This window comes from Xyrauchen texanus, chromosome 32, assembly GCF_025860055.1.
Source record: "Xyrauchen texanus isolate HMW12.3.18 chromosome 32, RBS_HiC_50CHRs, whole genome shotgun sequence".
Taxonomy (NCBI): domain Eukaryota; kingdom Metazoa; phylum Chordata; class Actinopteri; order Cypriniformes; family Catostomidae; genus Xyrauchen; species Xyrauchen texanus.
Genome location: NC_068307.1, coordinates 2,387,643 through 2,409,391, shown reverse-complemented (window position 1 = coordinate 2,409,391; position 21,749 = coordinate 2,387,643). Strand labels below are relative to the sequence as shown.

The 21,749-nt window shown below is 35.8% G+C and overlaps 1 protein-coding gene across 1 annotated transcript in view; it reads left to right on the top strand.

The window, feature by feature from the left end:
- The window catches only part of diaph3 (diaphanous-related formin 3), a 427,644-nt gene that overhangs the window by 98,132 nt on the left and 307,763 nt on the right, over positions 1 to 21,749 (top strand). The window contains exon 5 of the mRNA XM_052101613.1: positions 3,561 to 3,691. Coding sequence (XP_051957573.1) covers positions 3,561 to 3,691 — 131 coding nt within the window. The remainder of the gene's footprint in view (positions 1 to 3,560; positions 3,692 to 21,749) is intronic.

Sequence of the window (21,749 nt, the reverse complement as noted above, 5' to 3'; positions counted from 1 at the left end):
AAATTAGGGGCTGACAACATCAGTCACCAATCACCTTTATTGTATGGAAAAAAGATGCAAAGAAAGTGAATGGAAAACATTTCCATTTTTGTCCCACAGTAAACAAAGAGTGTTTACGCCTGGTATTAAGATGTGTTTCGGGTGATCTGATTACCGGTGGTCAGCACTAAATACAGGTGCGAACGGGGTTCCAAAACATTTTGTTATCAGATCACAAAAAACGAACGTAATCACATCGCTTTTTAAATGCAAATGTTAATCTGTCCTGAATCGTCCCAGACAGCAGCTAAGCACCAGCCACTCTCCTGTCATTTACATTTAGCAGACAGTTTGATCCAAAGTGACTTAAAAATAAGGAACATAGGAAATTAATTGATGGGCAAAATTCAGGAATATCTGCAGTATCGCACTGCCAAGTTCTCAAAGTGGCTGGAGTATTATAGAAGTTAGAGTAGAAGAGACATGCAATATTTTTTATTTAATTATTTTCATATAAATATTATTAGATATTAAGTGCATTTAGTGTGGATTGGTTAAGTGCTCTCGGAACAGATGTGCTTTCAGATGGTTCTTGATTGTTGATGGTTCCAACAGATTGTGTTTTGGTTGAAAGCTCATTCCAACACAGAGAAACAGAGTGAATGATCGTGAAATGGACTTTGTACTTTTATGCGACGGGACCACCAGTCGCTGCTTGTTCATTGAATTTAGAGAATGAGTTTGGGACATAGACCTGGAGAAGTTAAAGAGGGTGCTGTGCCATTGGCTGTCCTTAAGGCCAGAGTAAAAAGCTTGAATTTGATGAGGGTAGCTACACGTAAGTGATTTCGAGAGAGGGGTGACGTTAGCCCTCTTTGGTTGATTGAAGACCAGATGAACTGCTGCATTCTGGAGAATCTGCAGTGGCTTAATGGTGTTAGCTGGGAGGCTGGCCAACAGAGCATTACAATAGTCTAGTCTAGAGTTGACCAGGGCTTGGACCCAAGAGCTGTGGAGCATATTCAGACAGGAAAGGTCTGATTTTCCTGATGTTTTGAAGTGTGAACCTGCAAGACCGGTCAGTTGATCAGATGAGGGCAGTGAATTTAATCTGGTCATCTTCCACAACTCCCAGGTTCCAAGCTGTTCTGGTTGGTGTTAGTCTAGTTGAACCAAGATGAATAGAGAGGTTTTGGTCAGCTGACAGGTTAGCTGGTATCACGAGGAGTTCTGTCTTGGCCAGGTTGAGCTGAAGGTGACGTTCCTTCATCCAGGCAGAGATCAGAGGCAGGAAGAGATACAAGCGGAGAGATTGGAGTCTGCATATCATCTGCATGTGTCTTAATGATCATTCCGAGTGATGTTGTGTACATCGAGAAAAGGAGGGATCCAAATGCTGATCCCTGAGGAATATCAGTGGTCAGGCCTGGTGTGACTTGGACACCTCTTCCCCTGAAGGTGACCTTAAGGGTCTGCTTGTGAGGTATGACTCAAACCATCCAAGCGCAGTTCCTGTGATGACCATCCACTGCACTAAAACAAGAGTCATGGCTTTTTATGATGATAACGGTCTGATCAGAAAATGTAAAAAAGTGCATCCAAATACATGCACAAGAACTTCGTGGAACTTATTCAGTGTGACTGATATCAACAAGCATGGACACACATGAGAAGCATGCACATCTCAAGCTCAGATAATACAGATAGTCCACTAAAACGACTGATAATTCTGCTCTAAATGTCATGTTTGTGCTTATTAAATGCAAGTATAATTTGAAGAAAAATGCATTGTTTTATTCACTGTATTTTTAAACTTTTGCGCTTCATTATCTTGATGTAGTGATTTTTATCTGTCGTCATAAAATCGGAGGCCCTCCCCCTCAAATCTGAACAGAAGTCACAGGAGACACATTTGAGATGTGTAAAAAGGATTTAGAAAGTCATACAGGTTTTAAACAACAGGAGGGTGAGTAAATGATTACAAATTGTAAATATTATAGGTGAACTATCCCTTAAATCAAAATAAAATTGTATAGTTTAATTGGAGACAGAGATTTGTCTTCTAACAGTGTATTGAAATTTGTAATAGCAGTTGGGTCATTTGGTACCTTGTTCACAGATTATATCTGATCTGAGAGAATTGTCTGGAGTTGGTTAGTGTCAGCATGCTGCAGGCCTAAAACGTCTGTCTGAATGTTGTCTCGCTGCTCTTCTAATTCTAACTCTAGTCTGAATTTCTCTCGTCCTCAGCATGTGTAAGTCCTTTTGGCTGTATGTTCAAAGCATCCCTGAGGTCTTAAATACATTAGAGCTTCTTTCCCTTGTGGTTTTGTCTGATTTAGCTCACTTCTGGGTACAAATTTGTACACACACACACACACACACACACACACACACACACAATATGACAATTCAGAGGTCTGCACCTGTCTCCTGGCACCTGGTTTTTTTGGTGTGCTAGAGTGTGCTCCTGAGGTGCCTCTGCTACATAAAGTGGGATATAGTGCATTCTGCATTCAAAGAGAAGGAAAAGGATTGAGGCAGAGATCTGGAGATCAATTACCTAATATATATATTTGTTTTATTTCATGTGTGCATGATGAATGTACAAACTGTAAACAAAAGCAATTTGTTCATTCCCCACTTCATCCTCAGAAAGAGGAAGTCAGAAGATAAATCACACATAATCAGTTTCCTCATTAACATGTTTCATTGTCTTCGAGAACCTCAAAAAAAGAAAATTAAAAAAAAAATTGGGAGGGTGGAAATGTATTACCCCCAAGATGTGTCATGCCTGACAATACACATGCACAAACTCATCGTAAACTCAAATGGCCCAATAAAAGAAGAATAAATGTGTCTGGGCATAAATAGTTTGGGATCTACATATATTTGAGGTTTGAATGACATTGAGAGGTGTGGAGGTTTTCAGATTGTGGTGGTTTAATTTTATTTCTTCATTATTCTTAATGATTAGAACATACACAAATGCAGAAAGGACAATAACAATGATGGATACTTATTTATTTTTCCATTTATTTTAGTGTGTTTATTTGGGATGTTCACAAGTAATTGAAAGATCAAGTACTCGTTGAGCTTTAATTATTGGACTAGTAAAAGCATTACTCAAATTGCAATTTGTACCGTTGTGAGCAAAAATGAAACTGCTTCTCTCACCTAGCGCAAGTCTTGCCATTACATCTCATTGCATTGGGTGAGGCTGTGGATATATGAGAATAAAGGAAAAGTTCACACAAACATTAAAATTCTGTCGTTATTTAAAGTTATTGTATCTTTTCAGAACAGAAAAGAATTTGCTAATACATGTCTGTGTGCTGACTGTCTAAAAGCATTAGCCTTGTCAAAATAAATGAAGTAGTAGTCAAGTAGAGTTTTTTCGGATATATACTTTTTTTTGGTCTTTTTTTATGTTGTGATTTATATTACACATTCTCAAGTAGCATGAGTAGATTGTTTTACATTATTGAAAACTTTTAATTGTTATTCTTTGAAATGCCTGCAACCATTTAGAAAACATTTATACTGATATTTTCCCTCTTGTCTCTGTATTTTTCTCTTAGGGTAGTTTGAGGAGCAGCAGCCAGGTTTCTCCTCTGGAGTTTCTCAGTGAGCTCAAAAGTGGAGCCACTGATGAGAGACTGTTCGCCTGTCTGGACTCTCTTAGGGTGTCTCTCACCAGCAACCCAGTCAGGTATAGTCCACAATCTCTATTAACATTAACCCACTTAAAGGGCTTTCTCTATTCTGCGCTGATCTCTTAAATCCACTTACAGTATAATGTGAGATAAGGTCTCTTGCACCAAAAACAGCCATGACTTCATTTTTTGGTTGATTGCTTGTTATAAACCTGTGTTTGCATGCCTCTTCAATTTGTAAAATTAGTTAAATTAACAGCAGCAGCTTACCAATGTAGCTTGTTAACAACTCTGAAAAAGAACACGATAACAACATGCACGCCTCACTGTTTATGCATGTTTTGTCACTGTTGGATTTACCACCAAAACCTACTGACACAGAATCACTTACAAAGAATGCGAGCTACTCTCTGAAGGCAATTTATTTTTAGACAAGGTGCTATAAGAACAATTTTATACTTCAAAAAGTGTGACCGGGAGCATGCAAAGATGCTAATTATACATCATCAATTGTAGTTCCATTTTCCTATTTATACTTGTTTGCTTTACGATATTATTCTGATAAAAATAAATATTAATACATATTTTTTTCATATTTATGGATGACTTGCGATTAAAAATAAATATTTTCAACCTTTTGAATGTTCTGCAACATGATTCAAATAACAAGTGTGCAAGAAAAATGCAGAAAAAAGTGCACCACACAGGATGTTGTGTACCTAGTGTAAATGTAAAATAAATGAAAATCGAATAAATCCAGATGTCCAAAAAGAATAGAATAAAATAAGAAAACAGCAAAATACTTCTTTGCCAATGTAGGTATTCATTTTTATCTAAACCAAGTCTATCTAGAAAGTTATCTAGAAATTATCAAGTTTATCTAGAAAGTAGGCCTACTCATTGTTTATCAAACAATTTGTATGTATAAACACAAACCATAGCAGTTAGAGTCCAGGCCACGCGTCACTCTAGCAGTACACACTGAGCAGCACCGAAATTATTTATCATTACAAATCAACTTGCAAAGTTTGTCAAAATGTTGGCTATAGATGCAGTACACTAGAAACGCATCACAGAACTAATCAATAATTAGTGATCTATCTGAATCATCATGGTAAAAGGAGTGGCGGATTTTTGATTCTCCCATTTATGTAAATGTCGTGTAACGCTTTATTATGGGAAAAATATAAGAGACCATTCATCAACATGTGCAAAAACACAGGCTAGTTATGATCTTTTGCTGGTTTATACATGCATGATAGACTAAGTTGAGCTACAGTCACATTGTACAAACATTCTGGAAATATTATAGGTGTCTTTTATATCAGTATCTATTTTGTTAACTTGTATGCTCATTTGGAGTGCGCACAAATGCAATTTATCAGATAGGAGGCGAGTTCAAGCTAAGCACTATGAATTTTTTTTCTCTTCCTTATTCAGCCTTCAACACATCTAACAATTGCGTTTGCTAATATTTTTATGTGAAACAGATTTCTTGATTTTAACCCTTGTGCTGTGTTCTTTATATGCAAACACTAAGATTGTTTATATCTCTCTCTTTTTTTTAATACATATTATCTGATCCTACCAATTCTTAAATAATGCTTTTTAATTTACCGACAAATTAGAACTGATTCATTCTCATCATTTGCAAATTTGTTATCACAACAATTATATTCAGAGTTGGTCAAAACAAAAAAGATGAGAGAGCCATGTGTTCTCATTTTTTGTAAGGGCAAGTCTACCCCAAAAACTTGTCAAATTGCCTATACATGTAAATCCTATGCTATTCTATGCTAAGAGAGTAGAGAGAGAGATGCCACACAAATAACAAGAATCTTAAAGATTTCTATTTCTTTGCTTCTGTAACTGCACTGTCTGACTGACAGGCAGCTTATGTGTGTGCGTGCGTTCCGAGAGAGCTTGCTCTAATGTGGATTCACACCTAAACTGCCAAATTCCAATCCAGTCTCACTCACAAGACGTCAATTATTACCACTTGTGCAGAAGTATTCTGCGTCTGTGAGTTGACACCAAAGATGCCCCCGGCGTCCTTATATACATGCGTTGAGTTACCCCATAGCTGCTGAACACAGCATAAGAAAACTGCAGTTCATTTTTGAGTCCATTTGGTGACTGAACTCGGCCATCAAATGGATTTAAAGCTCTAGTCGGGAAGTACCCTCACATGTGTATTTTCTATCTTCTCTCTGGTCCTTACAATTAAACCAGTTGTTTTTGTTGCTTAACCTTTGTGCGTAAATATCCTGTTATGTACACTTCCATCCCACACACACTTTGTCTTCTATTATTTGCTTTGGATTGCATCTTTAAACTTTTTAATTAGACTATATAACTTAACAAGACCAGCTGGATATAGATCAAATTCAATTAATGCTCAAGTATTTAATGGTCTCTCTTGTCTGACCTGGCCACCTACCAGGTCTGACCTCTGATATTTGCCCAATGGTGTGTGACTCGGCACCATTTTAGGCTGGAACAGCATTGCATGCTGACATAAATATTTATTACCTATTGCTGCGTTGCTCTAGGTTTTCCTCCTGCCTCTTAATTGTTTGATGGTGTTCGTGACGAGCTCACCTGCTGTTCGCCTGCATTTGTACCATAAACATGACAGAGGCCTCTCCAGGAGGATGAAGATGATAAACAATTTTTGAATAGTTTCTAAGTCTTTCCTTTTTTTTTTTTTTTGACCATTTAAAATTACCCCATTTTTAAGAGCATTCTATGTTTTAAATGCAGTGCACACAATGAGATTGGATACTGTAGGCAGTGGCTGGAGGTGTGCAATGACAGGAGAAAAGGAAGGCAGATATTAGAGCAAACTTGTATTTTATTTAAATTGTATTTTGACTACTAATGTCTTTTACTAATTTCTTTTTTTGTATGTTATATTTTATTGTATCTTATATGGTTTTCATAGACTGAGCTTATATTGATCTTTCAGAAAAAGCCTGCACAATTCAGATAAGTGACTTTTACCAGCTATGAAATGCTTGGGGTCTAAAATAATTTTTTTGGAGCCCAGACTCATCAAGACATTGTATTATTTGGCTTAAAACATGAACTTCGAAGCACTTTCGTGCCTTGCTTTAGGACACTTTCCATTTTGTCTAATGTCCTTTTCATCTGAAAAGTTTTCCCTAATTCTTATCATAAAAAATCCAATAAATAAGTGGGTTAGAGAGCCCAGTGTGTGCGTGCAGATAAAGTTATTACAGCCAGTTAAAGTTAATGTGACAGACTGCATTGATCAGTGTGTCCAATTTCAAAGACTATGGACAGCAAAATAAGCCTAATTTCAGATGATTGAGTAGCAAAGGGGAATGAAGAGAGAGATAGAGGTAGGAGAGTCTGCGTTTAACAGTTTTCATCAGCACTGCATTATTTATTGGCATAATTCATGAAATGTCATGATTTCTATTAGCGTCCTGAACGTTGTTCTGGTGCATGCAGCTGTTCGTTATGGCCGTGAATGTCGCAGGCACAATGATACACAATAGGATAGCAATGGCCGACCTTTCACGGTAGAGTCTGGCCGGAACATTACTCGCACCTGGAGCCTTATAATTTGTTCCTGCGCAAGGTTAAAATCTTCTCCAAACAATTCAATCTTATTCTTTTTTTATGCATCGTCTGACTTCAATGTGTCACAAAGGCTTTTATTTCTTTTGGCTTCATTGATGAAAGCCTGTAGTGTTATAAATATGTATGTCATTGTTTGCTCAGACTTAGGTTTGTATTCATCCTACATCCAAGACTGTTATTTTTCAGTAAACGATGAATCAATGCTGAACTCTTTTTGAACAAACAACAAAACAACAATGAAAACAAAGTGAGTTTTGAGTGCTAATCTAAGTGGAAGTGCAAAGCATGTCAACATTTACAGTGGTTTTCTATTCATTAAGAGTAGATTGTTTTAGGGTGAGATGACCTTGATGGGGTATTTCACAGTGGGGAGGGAATGTGAAGAGTAATTATTCAAATAGAAAACATGACTGATCCTTGTAGCCTCATTACCATGATCTTCTATCTTTCTTGCTCTCCAATAAAAAGTGAGAGAGGGGGAGAAGGCCATGGGTATTCCCTGATGTGAACGCACATATGGTATTTTATCATAACTAGGATCCCCACCGGTCCCTCTCAGCATTTCCCTGTAGGAACATCTGGATGTTGATATTAACATGCAGTCAAGGCTGACATTAGCCCACATTGATAGTTATGCTACCGTTTTTCAGATGCAGCGTGATCTTCATTTCTTCATTCTTAAATCCCAAAATCAGTCTTTAACTCTTAGCAGCAACCCTTCACAATATATGTTAATCACTCAAGTTCAACCATATTAAGCATTATGCTACTTAAAATGTCTGTGATAAGCCACTGGCGGGGGAGATTGAGTAGTATAGTGGCCAAAGATGAGATCTGCACAGCAGTTACAGAAATACTCAAACCAGCCTGTCTGGCACCAACAATCATCCATGTGATTGTCTAATCAGCCAGTCGTGCATACAATCAGGCAGATAGGTGTCAGGAGCTTCAGTTAATTTTCACATCAACCATCAGAATGGGAAAAAATGTGATCTCAGTGCTTTGGACCATGGTATGATTGTTGGTGCCAGACAAGCACCATTTTGCGCGTCTGGAGCTTATCAAGTGTAACATTAAGATATGACATCATAAACACTTTCCACTTCATGAAATGTCTTTATTAATGTATCGCACGATTCACACGTGATTCTCATGTATTCATTTATAGCCTAAACTTGAGCACTGTTAGATTCCTGTCCTGAAGTGATGATTTCACGTCGGAGCTCGTCTGTCCGTCTCTTAAAGTTGACCACATTTATATTCACATCAGCGATTAAGGTAATTAACTGATTTAAACTTAATTCAGGAAATCAAAACTAAAAAATGCTCCATAAATGCTCTAGAGTAATCATCTATTTTTCCTCCTTATGCAAAACGAAGAAACTGCAACATACTTTTCTTCTCTGGAAAGGCGCTATGTAAATTTAACTTTATCATCATCGTTATTATTATTGTTATTTAAATAAATATTGGTGTCTTATCGTAAAAATTCCTGATAGATTTACAGGATTTTAACCTGATTGTAGGGTATATTGATTTTATTTTCATTTATTTTAATGTTTGAATTTGTATTTATTATTCACTGCAAAAAAGTGTGCTTGACATTTCTCCTGCTTTCAGAATAATATTGTTATACAGGCACAGACAAATGAATTCTGTATCATGCAGATATTAATAACTGAAATAACAGGAGAAACCACAACATATTCCACAGTTAATGTAGCCTTCAATTCATAAGGTAAAAAAGACACACACACACACACACACATACACATACAGTAGCAATCAGAAGTTTACAACCCCCTAAGCCAAATATATTTAAATATATTTATACTCAGTTTTTTTTTTTTTTTTTTTACAATTCCTGACACTTAATTGTTGAAAACATTCCCTGTTTTAGGTCATTGTGAGTGTTTTCAGCTGTGGCAGAGCAGTTCACAATCATTAAGCCATCTCGGAAATGTATGACAAGCGATCACTAATGATCAACTACTGATGATGATGTAGTGTTGATTAAATATGACAATGTTTACTTTTAATTGTTTATTTTGTAATGCGTTACAGATTATTGAATGAGTGCGCATTTTATATCACTTATCTGTTTGAGTGAGCATCTGGAAGCAGTGAAGCATAGACATTTCAAAATAAGAGTCCCCAATGTATTTCAGCCTTTAAAGATAAAAGTCCCACGCTATTATTCAAATCGGATTAATTTTGAGATCGTATTTGTTTATTTGGGTGTACGCTGATACGGTATTCATTTTATTTGTTCAGGTCTTGAAATAGGTCTTAAATTAGATTTAATAAAATCTGCAGTAACCCTGATAATCATGTATTAAAATGATATTACCATTTATTACAAGAATTGTCTGTCTTATTTTACTGTTTTAATTTGGACATCTGGTGTAATGACTGAATTGCATTTTTAATTAATTTTGTTCATAGTTCTTGTTTCGTTTTGGCCTGATAGAGAGCAAAGAATTGAAGATTAGTAAGTGAATCGGACATAATTCAGCTGCTGTGTTTCATTGAGTTCATTCAGTTAAGAATTCTTCAGACTGATTCAAACAAATATCTCATTAGTTGGCAGGTTGTTTGGAGAAATTCATGGAAGTACCAGCTCATAAGATTCATTCATTGGTTCTGAACGCAGCAAACATGATAGAAAGGAGTGCTCTTTTGGCATTTTTTTTCACGGCCTCATTCAGACGTCAAAATCAAAATATGATTTCTTTAGTTGTAATGCTGGAGATTTAACAGTGGGGAAAATCTGATCAGCGGTGCTGAAAACACCATAAATCCAGAATAAACTATGTTGCTTTTATTACTATTGGGGTGAAATAAAAGGGAAAATATAGAATTTATTCATTTCATTAACTGGAGGTGGTTTCTTCAATTAGTAGAGAATCAATCAACAATACTGACAGAAAAAGAGATCCGCTCACTTCTCTGGACTGGATAGCTTAAACAAATCATCAAAAATGGAACATTAATCCAAATAAACTGTTTGTACTTTAAATTACAAACCTGCTTAATAAAAACAGTAATTCTGGAAATAATAGAAAAGTAGTTGCCTCTAATATTTGTCCTAATACTTGTCCATGTTGTCATTATTGCTGCGTGAGACTTTCACAAACTTCACAGTGGGATTGATTGTCATGGCACTGTTGTGAAGACATGTGGGGCATTCACGATAGGCGTGAATCTGTGAGTGCTGAATGTCGTGTAAAATTAAAATAAATTCCACCAATGATGCAAATTATAACAGCCTTGTAACACCGTAAATTAAAATGTGTATCTGCCCTTCTGTATCTAAAAAAAGATCATCATATAATCATGTAATAGTCTAAATCTATGTGAATGTTTTTTTTGTTTTTTTTCACCCCCTCAAATCTTTGCGCGGGCCACATTAGAGTCCTTTTGCATTTGTAAATATCTGCCTTTTGTTTTTTAATCATCACACTAGGACATGATTTTAATTTTGATTATTTGTGCATTTCTACATTAATTTCATCCCTTCTACTTTCGGCTGCTCCCGTTAGGGGGAGCAACAGCGAATCATCTGTGATATGCATGACTTGCACAGGTTTTACTCCGGATGCCCTTCCTGATGCAACTTCATACCTACAGGGCAATTTACAGTCTCCAATTCACTTAACTTGCATGCATGTTGGACTTGTAGGGAAACTGAGCATCCGGAGGAAACCCACGTGAGCACAGGGAGAACATGCAAACTCCACACAGATAGGCCCAGTTGAGCCGGGACTCGAAACCGGGACCTTCTTGGAGTTAGGCAACAGCGCCAACCAATGAGCCACCGTATAAAATACAATTTGTACAATTAATATTTTCACAGTGTCCAAGCTAGAAGGTCCCTTGTATTATTAACGGCATTAGCCGAAAGATAATTTATTTTAAATGTAAACTGAAATTTACCCAATTAATCGGGATCGCATTGAGCGCAAATCAGAAATCTGTATCAATGCCCGGCAACTGTTTCAGCTTCTACTTTTCCTCCTCTTTAGTGGCTGTGAAAATGGCTCCATATTGCTAAATGAAGAAATACTACTTCAAAAAAAAAAAAATTATTATTATTATATATAAAAAAAAAAATGTTTAGGGTGATGAATAGGGATGCACAATATATTGGTGACTGCATTGGTATTGACCAATAGTAGCGTTTTAAAATATTTTTGTTTTATTTATTATAATTTCTTGGCTTATATTTTCCTTGCCAGGTTTCATGAGAACTAAACCATATTCTCTTTTCCACTGTATATTACAGGCTAATTGGTGTTGTAGGCTGATGTAGATTTATAGATCAGAGCTTTATAAAAGCTGCATTAACTATATATATATATATATAGTTATAATACTTTGTTAAACAAAGTGGGAGCTTTCTATTAGAGGCCTTTAATGCATATTTGGGAGTTCTACCAACAAGACAAAACAAACTCTCATTGCCTGAGTTACTTTACAAACTTAAGGATTAGATAAGTGATGAAAGGAACATAGCTTTTCATCTTATCAATGTCAAACTGATCGTTTAACTTGATTGGTGATTGTACTTGCCAACGTTTGATTCTGTTAGCTGATGTACGAGGTCCATCATGTCAAGGTAACGAGGGAACTTTAGGGAATTTGCATATTCTTTCTGCTGCCTTGTTGGAGGATAAAAAATTCACAAAATTTGATAAACTGTTTTAAAATTTTGTATGCTCCAAAGTGCAGCCTGATATCTGAGATTCCTTTTAATGATGATGAAAGGCATCAATCATAGTAAGTTGAATACTGATGACATTTTGATAAATTGTGTTCTTTATTTGATGTATCCCTATCCTGTCCTGTTATTGTCCTTCAGTTTACTTCAAATGTCAATTCACATAAACTTTTTTTTTTGTATCTAGGTTGATAGTTGTCACAGTTTTGATGCAGCTGATTTGTGTAGCTGGTAATGATGAGCTTGATAAACAGTGTTTTGTATTTGTGAGACTGCATGTGTGGCTGTCCTTTGCTTGTCTGGTGTTTGATTTGTCATGTTCTCTCCACCATGGATGAGAGGAATGAGAGATGTGCACGTGTATGGACCATACACACCAAGGATATGTAAGGGGCGTAATTTATTCCCATACATCGTCTTCTACTGAGGCAAGTGTTTGATTGGTCGAGTGAATGATGTTTCCATTACCTGCATATGCCATTTTGACTGCTATTGATTTTTACCCCTCCTGTTTCCCTCTTTTTTGTGTCTGTTCAGAAGTTCATCCTTCCATCACAGCAGAATACTAAATGGTTTTGAAAAGACACCTGTTCTGATTTAGCAGGCCTCATTGCGCTCCAATGACTGTGACTGGTTAAATATTGAGCGGGATGACCCATACGAGGACAGGGCATAGCAGATGGATAATAACCTTTTCCTCAGCTTTATATAGTCCTTTTGCAGAATTAGTGCATAATCTCGCCCCAGTATGCTGTTCTCAAGTGAAGGAATGTGTTCAGGAAGCGCATCTCATTCACTTATGAGAATTAACTATTGAAAAATTTGTAATGTGATAACATTTTTTTTTTTTTTAAGGGAAACCTATTGAGTCTTGCTTTGCTTTCTACTGCCTATATTTTCAGCTGCCTTCTAAGCAGGGTCTGAAATGAACACCCGCCTAGAGCCAAATACAGATACATTTTCTATTTAGCTGGAGGATTTTGCAATGTCACACGCCACTCTGGTGGGTGGTTTTCCCTTTCTATCAGTTCCTTTCTGTCAGTCAGCTTGTAAAGTAACGTTACTCATTCCATTTTTGTCCACTAGGGGGCACTGCAGGCCTACAGTCATTGTGGTTTCAGGTGTGGCAAGAAAAATTATGTGAAGCCTTTGGAATTACCTGGTTTTCAGCATTAATGAATAAAAATGGTATCTGATTTCCATCAAATTCACAACACAATATGCTTAAGCTAACAATGCACAAACAATTATAATCTTTAATGTCTTTATTAAACACATCCCATTAAACATTCAAAGTGCTGTGGAAAAAGTAAGCAAACCCTTGGATTTATTTACTGGTCGATTCTCCTTTGGCAGCAAAAATCTCAACCAATTGTTTCCGGTAGCTTTGGTTTAGACCTGCGCAATGTTCAGACAGAATTTTGGACCATTCTTCCTTACAGACTTGCTTCAGCTCAGCCATATTCTTAGGATGTCTGATGTGAATGGCTCTCTAAAGGTCATTCCACAGCATCTCTATTGGGTTAAGGTCTGGGCTCTGACTGGGACACTCCAAAAGGTGGATTTTCTTTTTTGAAGCCATTCTGTAGTAGGTTTACTTTGATGTTTAGGGTTATTGTCCTGCTTCATCATCCAACTTCTGACAATTATCCTGTAGTATATCTTGATAAACTTTGCAATTACTTTTTGACAGCAAGTGTTCCAGGCCCCGAATCAGCAAAGCAGCACCAAATAATGATGATCCTTTCACCGTTGGGATGATTTTTTAATGTTGGAATACGTGCCCTTTTTTGCACCTTATGTAGTGCTGTGTGTTCTTACCAAACAATTCAACCTTATTTTCATCGGTCCACCAATTTTTTTTACAGTAGCGTTGTGGAGTGTCAAGGCAAAACTTCAGGCATGCAGCAACGTCTTTGTTGGAAAGTAGAAGCTTCCTTTGTTCTGTCCTGCCATGGACACCATGCCTATAATGTTTTCTGTATAGTAGACTCATGAAAAGTTCCAGTGATTCCTTAGTCTCTTGCTGTTACTATTGTTTTTATTTATTTTTTATACTTCATTTAGTATTCTGAAGTGTGCCCTTTGAATCATCTTTGCTGGATGGCCACTTCTAGGGAGAGGAGCCACAGTACTAAAGCATCTCCATTTATGGACAATTTGACTAACTGTTGACTGATTAATATCTAATATCTTCAAGATAATATTATAAACCTTCTCGAACAATTCTTGATTGTTGGTATTCTGATATCTCTTTTTGTGAGGTATGGTCCACATCAGCAGATGCTTCTTGTGAATAGCAAACTCAAAATGATGGGTGCTATTTAAAAGTCAAAGTAGCTCTAACCCACACCTCCAATCTAGTTTCATTAATTGGATGCCAGATTTGCCAACTCCTGACTCGAATTAGCTTTTGTTGACGTCTTTAGCCTAGAGGATCACATGCTTTTTCCAACCTACACCTATCACAGAATTCATGATTTTATGCTTTAATGAAACTGGGGTCAAATATTGCAGTTTTAATTGGTTTCAATGGGGACATTTTTTAACTATTGTGTGTACACAGTGTATTATAGATGTAGTGTAGGAACTGAGGTTGAAATATAAAAATTCCCCCCAAAATACACACCTTTGGCAATTTATACCGTTGGCATTAACAGCAAAAATGATCAAAAAGACAAAAATGTCCAGAAGGTCGCTCAAGTGTTAAAAATTCAAATGTAGTTTTGTTGTAATAAGTGAATAATCTGAAAAATATTTCTAAATTGACTATCTGACAAATAATTATTTCATAAATAATAAAATAATACAGTTCTTTAAAATAGCTGTTCACATTTAAACATATTTATATTGTCTCAAGTCTCTAAAATGTGCTTGTAAAATGAAAAAATAAAAAAATGAAAAAATAAATGAAAAAAATGTCTGGTAAGAAATCTGACCAGCTGGTATGGTATACATTACTTTTTGGACCCTGCTCTCAAGACGGCATCCTCTCTGAAATGGAACCTCATAAGTGACCAGTATAGTCATAGTATACTACCTCTATAGAGGCAGCAACTAAAGTCACACAAATGGATCTTGTAAACTTTTTTTTTTTAATCTTAATCACAAGTTATTCAGCTCACTATTTGGAACAGCATTCACGTCAGAAGAGTGTCTATGATGCCTAAAATGCTGTTTGAGTAGGCAGCTTGATTAGGTTTAGAAAAGAGCTTGAATGTCCTTTTAGATTTACTCTTTTGCCATCGTAAATACAGAAGTGCAGTACAGTTAGTATCATCTTGCTTACATGATGAAACAGTCCATGTTCTTTTAAATTTAGCCTGCAAAGAGAAACACTTCTCCAGGTGTGTGCACTGTAGCTGTGTATATGTACTGTACATTTTTAGCAGATCTCTCGTTTAAACTAGTTTTAAGAAAATAACACATTGATATGACTGACTTAACAGCAATTTGAGTTGTTCACCAGTGTAGAATATCAGCACATTTCATCTCTTATCTCTCTCTGTCTCTCACCCCTCTTACTCTTTTTCTTCCCTCTTTTTTTTTATCCCATTGTCAGAACTCTGGACAGATGTACTCTTGTCCCGACATGTGTGGGGAGATGGAATAAAAGTATGTAATTTCCCTTGGGTCCAATAATATGGGCTGCCCGTTCTCCCTGGGAATCGGGGCTGGAAAAAATAAAAAGTTTCTGCTCAAGTTATTTCAGAGAAAGTCGCTCTACGCTCTGTTCACTCTTTTCCTCTGCTGTGCTTTCTGAAAGGCCCGTTCGTTTTTTTTTCTTCTCTGTAACAGGCAAATTGTGCAAGATTCTTTGACGTGAGGAGGAGGGAAGGGAGAGGAGCAGATATGAAAAATGGAGAGAGTTACATCTGAATTTGTGTGAAACACAAATGATAGGAAATTAGTTGTCGGCAAATGTATTTTCAATAGCGACAAGGTGGTGTAATGCAGTGTTTTCCTTAAACGGATTCGAAAAAGAAAAAGATAAGACTGCGGGAACTTGAAGTGGGGAGCATTTAAAAAAAAAAAGAAAAAGCCAAGAGACAAGTGCAATTTTCCCTCCCGTAAGACTGTGAAATATGAATATTGTGCATGGAAGGACATTTTTAAAAATGATTTATTTTTTTATACATTTTCTGTGCTGATTTTGGAAGGAAAGCAAGAGTAATTCTACAGATTTTAAATATGGTAAAATAATGGTATTAAATATGGTAAAAGTGTTGGAGCTAAGATCGTTACATTCCTAAGGGGTGGTCACACTACATTTCGCACTCAATTCACTCCCATACAAACGCACAAGGCCAGAAACTAGTGCTGGGCAAAATTTTTTTTAAATATAATTTTTTAAATACATGTTTATTTTATTTGGGCGATTCTATATAGATTCTCAAAAGCCATAGATTTATTTTTTACTCTATGCGCAACCTTCCACAATCATTCGCATTTGCTACTAAAATTTGTTATATTTGGCAACTGGCTGGTAAATGTTTACGTTTCACTCATGTAATTGTGTAGTATAGTGGTGGAGTATTCTGCAGCGAGGGCCTTTCTCTGTGTTTTGAGGGTAAAAGCCGTTCCATGTGTGTCTAAAAACGAGATCCACACAACTGATTTTAATACACTTTCTGTTAGGGCTGCACAATTAATCGAAAAACTAATCGCGATTACGACTGCCACGATTACGTAATGGTGAAAATTGACGATTGCAGCGTTCAATTTAAGCCTGCTCCTGTTGCGTCAATGGTTTCTATTTACAACGTGTTTTTGCAGCGGTTGAGTATTCTAACCAATCACTAACATGTCCGTTGAGCAATGAAAGGCACAGACGCGGTGTTAATAATTGATTTATTATGCTGATTAGACAGCTTTGTGTTTAATGAGAGCATTCGTGAGAGTGCAGAAGAGCGTCACTTAACTCGAAATGCAGGAGTAATTTTTCTTAAGATTTTTTTATTATTTCTTGATTAATATAACAATTAACCCAAAATAATTATAAGAAACTTGTCATTTAATATTTCAATATTTTAATAAATGATCTTCTCGTAAACACAAACAAATGTACAAGAAACAAAATGCCCTGTTTTAACTGGTAATCTCCATTTTACAGTCAAACATTCATTTTATGTTGGACTGCTAAACTCGAGGTTGTGAAATTTACATTTGTTTAATTTTATTTTGTTGTTCGATTGCTAAATGTAGGTTACTTACATTTTATTTTGGATTGATTTTAAGTAAGAACTTGTTCAATTCGAGTAAAAGGAAAGTGTAATCTACATTTAGCAATCAAACAACAAAATAAATGAAACAAAATGTAAAATTCAAGTCACTTTCAGGGGGATTATCAAAACATTGTGCAACCTCGAGTGTAGCAGTCCAACTTAAAATTATTTTACAGATAAATTGGTGCAATTTAAGTAACACTTAAATGTTTTTCTGTCTACACACAGACCACGCAGGTTTTAATTGTGTATGAGGTGCCTGGTTCACTCATATGCACTTTGAAGCGTGCAGCACATGTAGACTATATTTATTTAAAGCACATCCTTTTGCGCTGTAATAATCACACTAGGACATATCATGATTTTAATTTGATTAATTGTGCGTTCAAATCCTAAGGTTTTTCACATAGATGTTTCCAAATATGTGAAATTCTGTGACATTCTGCATTTTGTAGTAATTCCACTTTTATGACTGGATTTTGTGATTCTGTACATGTCTTCTGCATAATAGAAATTATAGGGCCTGTAGTCATGCACCAAGTGCTTCTGGAATATCTACTACTGTAAGTGCACAGAGGTGTAACTCTTTCAAAACATACATTTTGAGGACACAATGATTATACATTTTTTAAGTGAAAAACATATTTTTTTCCTTTTGCTATTTAATTAATTGAATGTGGATTCTCCAGAAATGGGCAAAATTCTGTGGGTGCAAAATGCATGGCCTGATAATCAGAGCACTTTAAAACATTGGTGACTAATCACCCTTCAAACCAATTAAGGCTCCTTAAAATGTCAGGAACCCTTCCTCTTTAAAATTTTACATATATCCACTGTTTTGTCTTGCTAACTTATTTTCTTGATTTGTCTTTTTCGTACTGTATTGTTCTCTTGCTCTCTTGCTTTCCTTACATCTAGTCTTCAGTCTCTTGCTCTTTGTTTGGAGAAAAGGAACAGTAAAATAATGTTTCTACATCATAAGGGGTCATAGTTTACATATTGATCGAATGAGTGCCAGTTCCAGAGAGCTTTGGGTAAAATTTAATAGGATTTTACGGCTAAGTAATGACTGTTTTCTACATGACTCTGAATGTGTTGAATAATTTGCTTTGGTGAATGGTGAACTTGAGCCAATCAGATCTACTTTGTGTTTATCACGGATGCTACTTATAGCCCACATAGAATATATTTAACATGTTAGAAAGGTGAGAGATTATTATTTACATGCACCAGTCGATCAAGATATAAATGCTCTTTTTGACAAAAATAGAAAACCAAGTTTCAATGTAATACATAACGGCCTTATTACACAGGCTCTTCCTTGTGTGTGCTGCCAGTAACAATTTGTCTAATAGCACATCATTGAGACTCACTTGGTTCTGTGGAGATTGTCCTTATTTATTTTCATTCCAGTGCCTCCGCTCACTGCATCAAGCATCTCCTATCTGGATCTTGGATGTACTGGTGAGAGCCCTTGCTGGTAACGTCAGTACTGTCTCCAGTGAGTGTGTTTGCTGTACTGTTGCCGCTAAAGGCAGTGCGTTGGCTCAGTGACTATGCTTTGTCACTTTCTGCACTGCTCTAGCACCGGCCCAGCATTTAGTTGGTCATACCCCATCTACATCTAGAAAGGACAGCGAGCACCGTTGACTAGGTTTAGGTTAACTATATGCTACTTTAACCCTTTAAGCTCGGATAGGCCCACGAAAAAAAAGGTAACGTAATTATATTAATAAGTTCAGTTTTGACTAACACAAAATAGGCATTGTTTATAATCTTAGAAGCTCTACTTTTCAATGCATGTAGGCATTATGATCAAAACTGAACAAGTGTTTTGAAATTTTGAAAGTCAGAAGTGTTCTGTTTTGATCATTTATTAAAAAGAAATTGCACTGTATATATTATTGCAATCAGTAAAATCATCAAGCTTATCAAATAGCCATGTGTCATATGTTTATGGAAAGCTCTCAAATAGTAGAATACAACCATGTGTTGCTTGGATGCCTCGTTTTCACCTATATTTTGACTAAAAATAAACAGAATATAAAATATCACATACCAATACTTGGAGGCAATTCTCTTTCACATGATCCCACACACAAGTTAATAGCAGGCATAGATAATTCGATAATCCACACGAAGCACAATGTTACATATGATATAGACTCAATGATGACTCAAATGGCACAAAAGGAAACTCATTCTGTGAAATCTCATGACTAAAATATTGTCTGCACTCTATGCAAACCTTTTACTCATTGTTGTGTTTGAATGTGTAATTAGTTCAATTATTATGTTTTATTTGTTTGGAGAGGCTTTTGGACTCTAACATAATTTGGAGTATAAATTATTTTTGTAATGCTATAACTTTTGATTGCTTTGTCGTATCAACACAAAATTACATGTTACATGTGTCTTGATTGGGAACCAAACATACCCATAGGTTGAGAGTCTCAGAATTGATCATAATGGACATCATTTAAAAAAATAAATAAAAAAAATCTTTACAATGATATCAAACACGTTTTTTAATTTTTTTATTTCTTTTTTGTCAGTATAAACCTTTAATTTTGGGGATGCCAATGAAACAGGAAAACTTTAAAAACACCTTCAGAGCTTAAAGGGTTACATCACTGAGACCACTAGTCCAAACATTTGTGGCTATTTTCACACATACACTGGTACTATAATGAATGAGCACTCGCTCAGCCCTGGGAGCATGACATTTCGGCCACTGGAGGGTGAAATATTGGCAATTCTAAGCATTCACAAATTTACACTTTCAGACATGCTGTAATTTCAATGAATATCATGCAGTTCTTTAATAGTGATTTGTGTTACAACAAAATACTCAAGATGGTTCAAAAATCATATACTAATGATTTCTCACTGCAGCAATTTGCAGCTTGTAATTGATTTATTTCTCTTATTTTTTTTACATATTTCTGCTGTGTGTGATGCTCTCATGGTGTTTACTGGTTGCCAATATTTCACAATGATGTTTGATCATTGAGTGAGTTGGTGCTGGTCTATTACGCTGGTCTATTTCGGTGATCAGTATCGACTTCAAATTTCTTGATCATGCACCACTACTAAATTATAAACTTAGGTGTGTAACTCATCCCAAATAATTTCTAATATAAACACAAATTACCTCATCATGTGGCTTGTCAAGGTGTGCTGTTACTTAATAATTTTTCTTTATAAAGCACCTTTTAGTGAATAAGCATAAAGTGCTTCATAAAACATAAAATCACACACAGTAAAACACAACACATTCACATAGTAATAAAAGCAAGTGTAAACAAATTAGTTTAAAAAGGCACAGATTCAGCAGATCTAATATTCCAGGCCAGGCTGTTCCATAATCGTGGGGCCTTCAATACAATTGCTCTATCAATTTTACTTTTGAATCTGCATCTTGGAGCAGCCAACATTTTACAACAAGAAGATCTGAGAGGTCTAACTGTTTCATATTGTTTTAAAAGCTCTGCTTAATATTCTTGTCAACCCATGTGATGCATTATATGTAGTTAATCAAATCCTATCAACCCCAAAATTAATTGGTAACCAATGCAAAGAAGTTATATGATTAAATGACATTGTTCATGTCAAAAGTCTTAGCTACAGCATTTAGCACTGATTGTAGCCGTGCTAAAGTGCGTTTATTTAACGTTGAAAACAGGGCATTGCTATAATCAAGTTAGACTGAATAAAAGCATGTATAATCTTATCTGCATCCCTGAAACTTGAAATATTTTTAACTGTTGAACTGATTAAAACCAGATTTAACCAACTTCCTGATGTGATATTAAAAATGTAAATTGTTTCAAAATAGAAATTTTTCACATCCTGCTGAATATTTGAGACCACATGTCTAAGCGCTATCTCTGACTTTTTATAATCATGTCTGATTATATCAACCTCTGTTTTTTTTCAGTATTTAACTGAAGATAATTACAAGCCATCCGATTTTGTTTTTTTATATCCTAGACATGCTTGAAAACTTAACTGTAGGTCATCTGCATAGCGATTACAATTTATGTTGCATTTTTGAATCGTAAAACCAAGAGGTAACATATATAGAGAAACATTTTTTTCCCTAAGTGGGATCCTTGTGAGACACCACCATTTATTGTTGAAGAAGAGGACATCTCATCTCCAGCAGACACGCCAAATATCCTATTCGATACAGTCCACGTGCATTGTGAAATCAAAGTAATGTAGGTTCAAGCATTTACACAATTCCAAACATTAGTAACAGTTATAATTAATTATACAAATCTACAAACGCGTCACCATATAACCGAAAAGGATGCTATTACAGCGTTTCAGGAAATTTGCAACATTGTAATCTGTCATACACATTGCTTTTTCTGTGTCAAAATAAGAGCCTTGTGAAGTTGAAGTAAACAGGAAAGAAATATATTACTTTTGTATAATGCAAATCTAATAATCAGAATAACAATGATAATTCAGAATTGTATTAGAATAATCAACCTGACGTGTCCCAATGTTCAACTGGGGATTCAAAAATAAGTAGCTTTGCACACCTTGTTC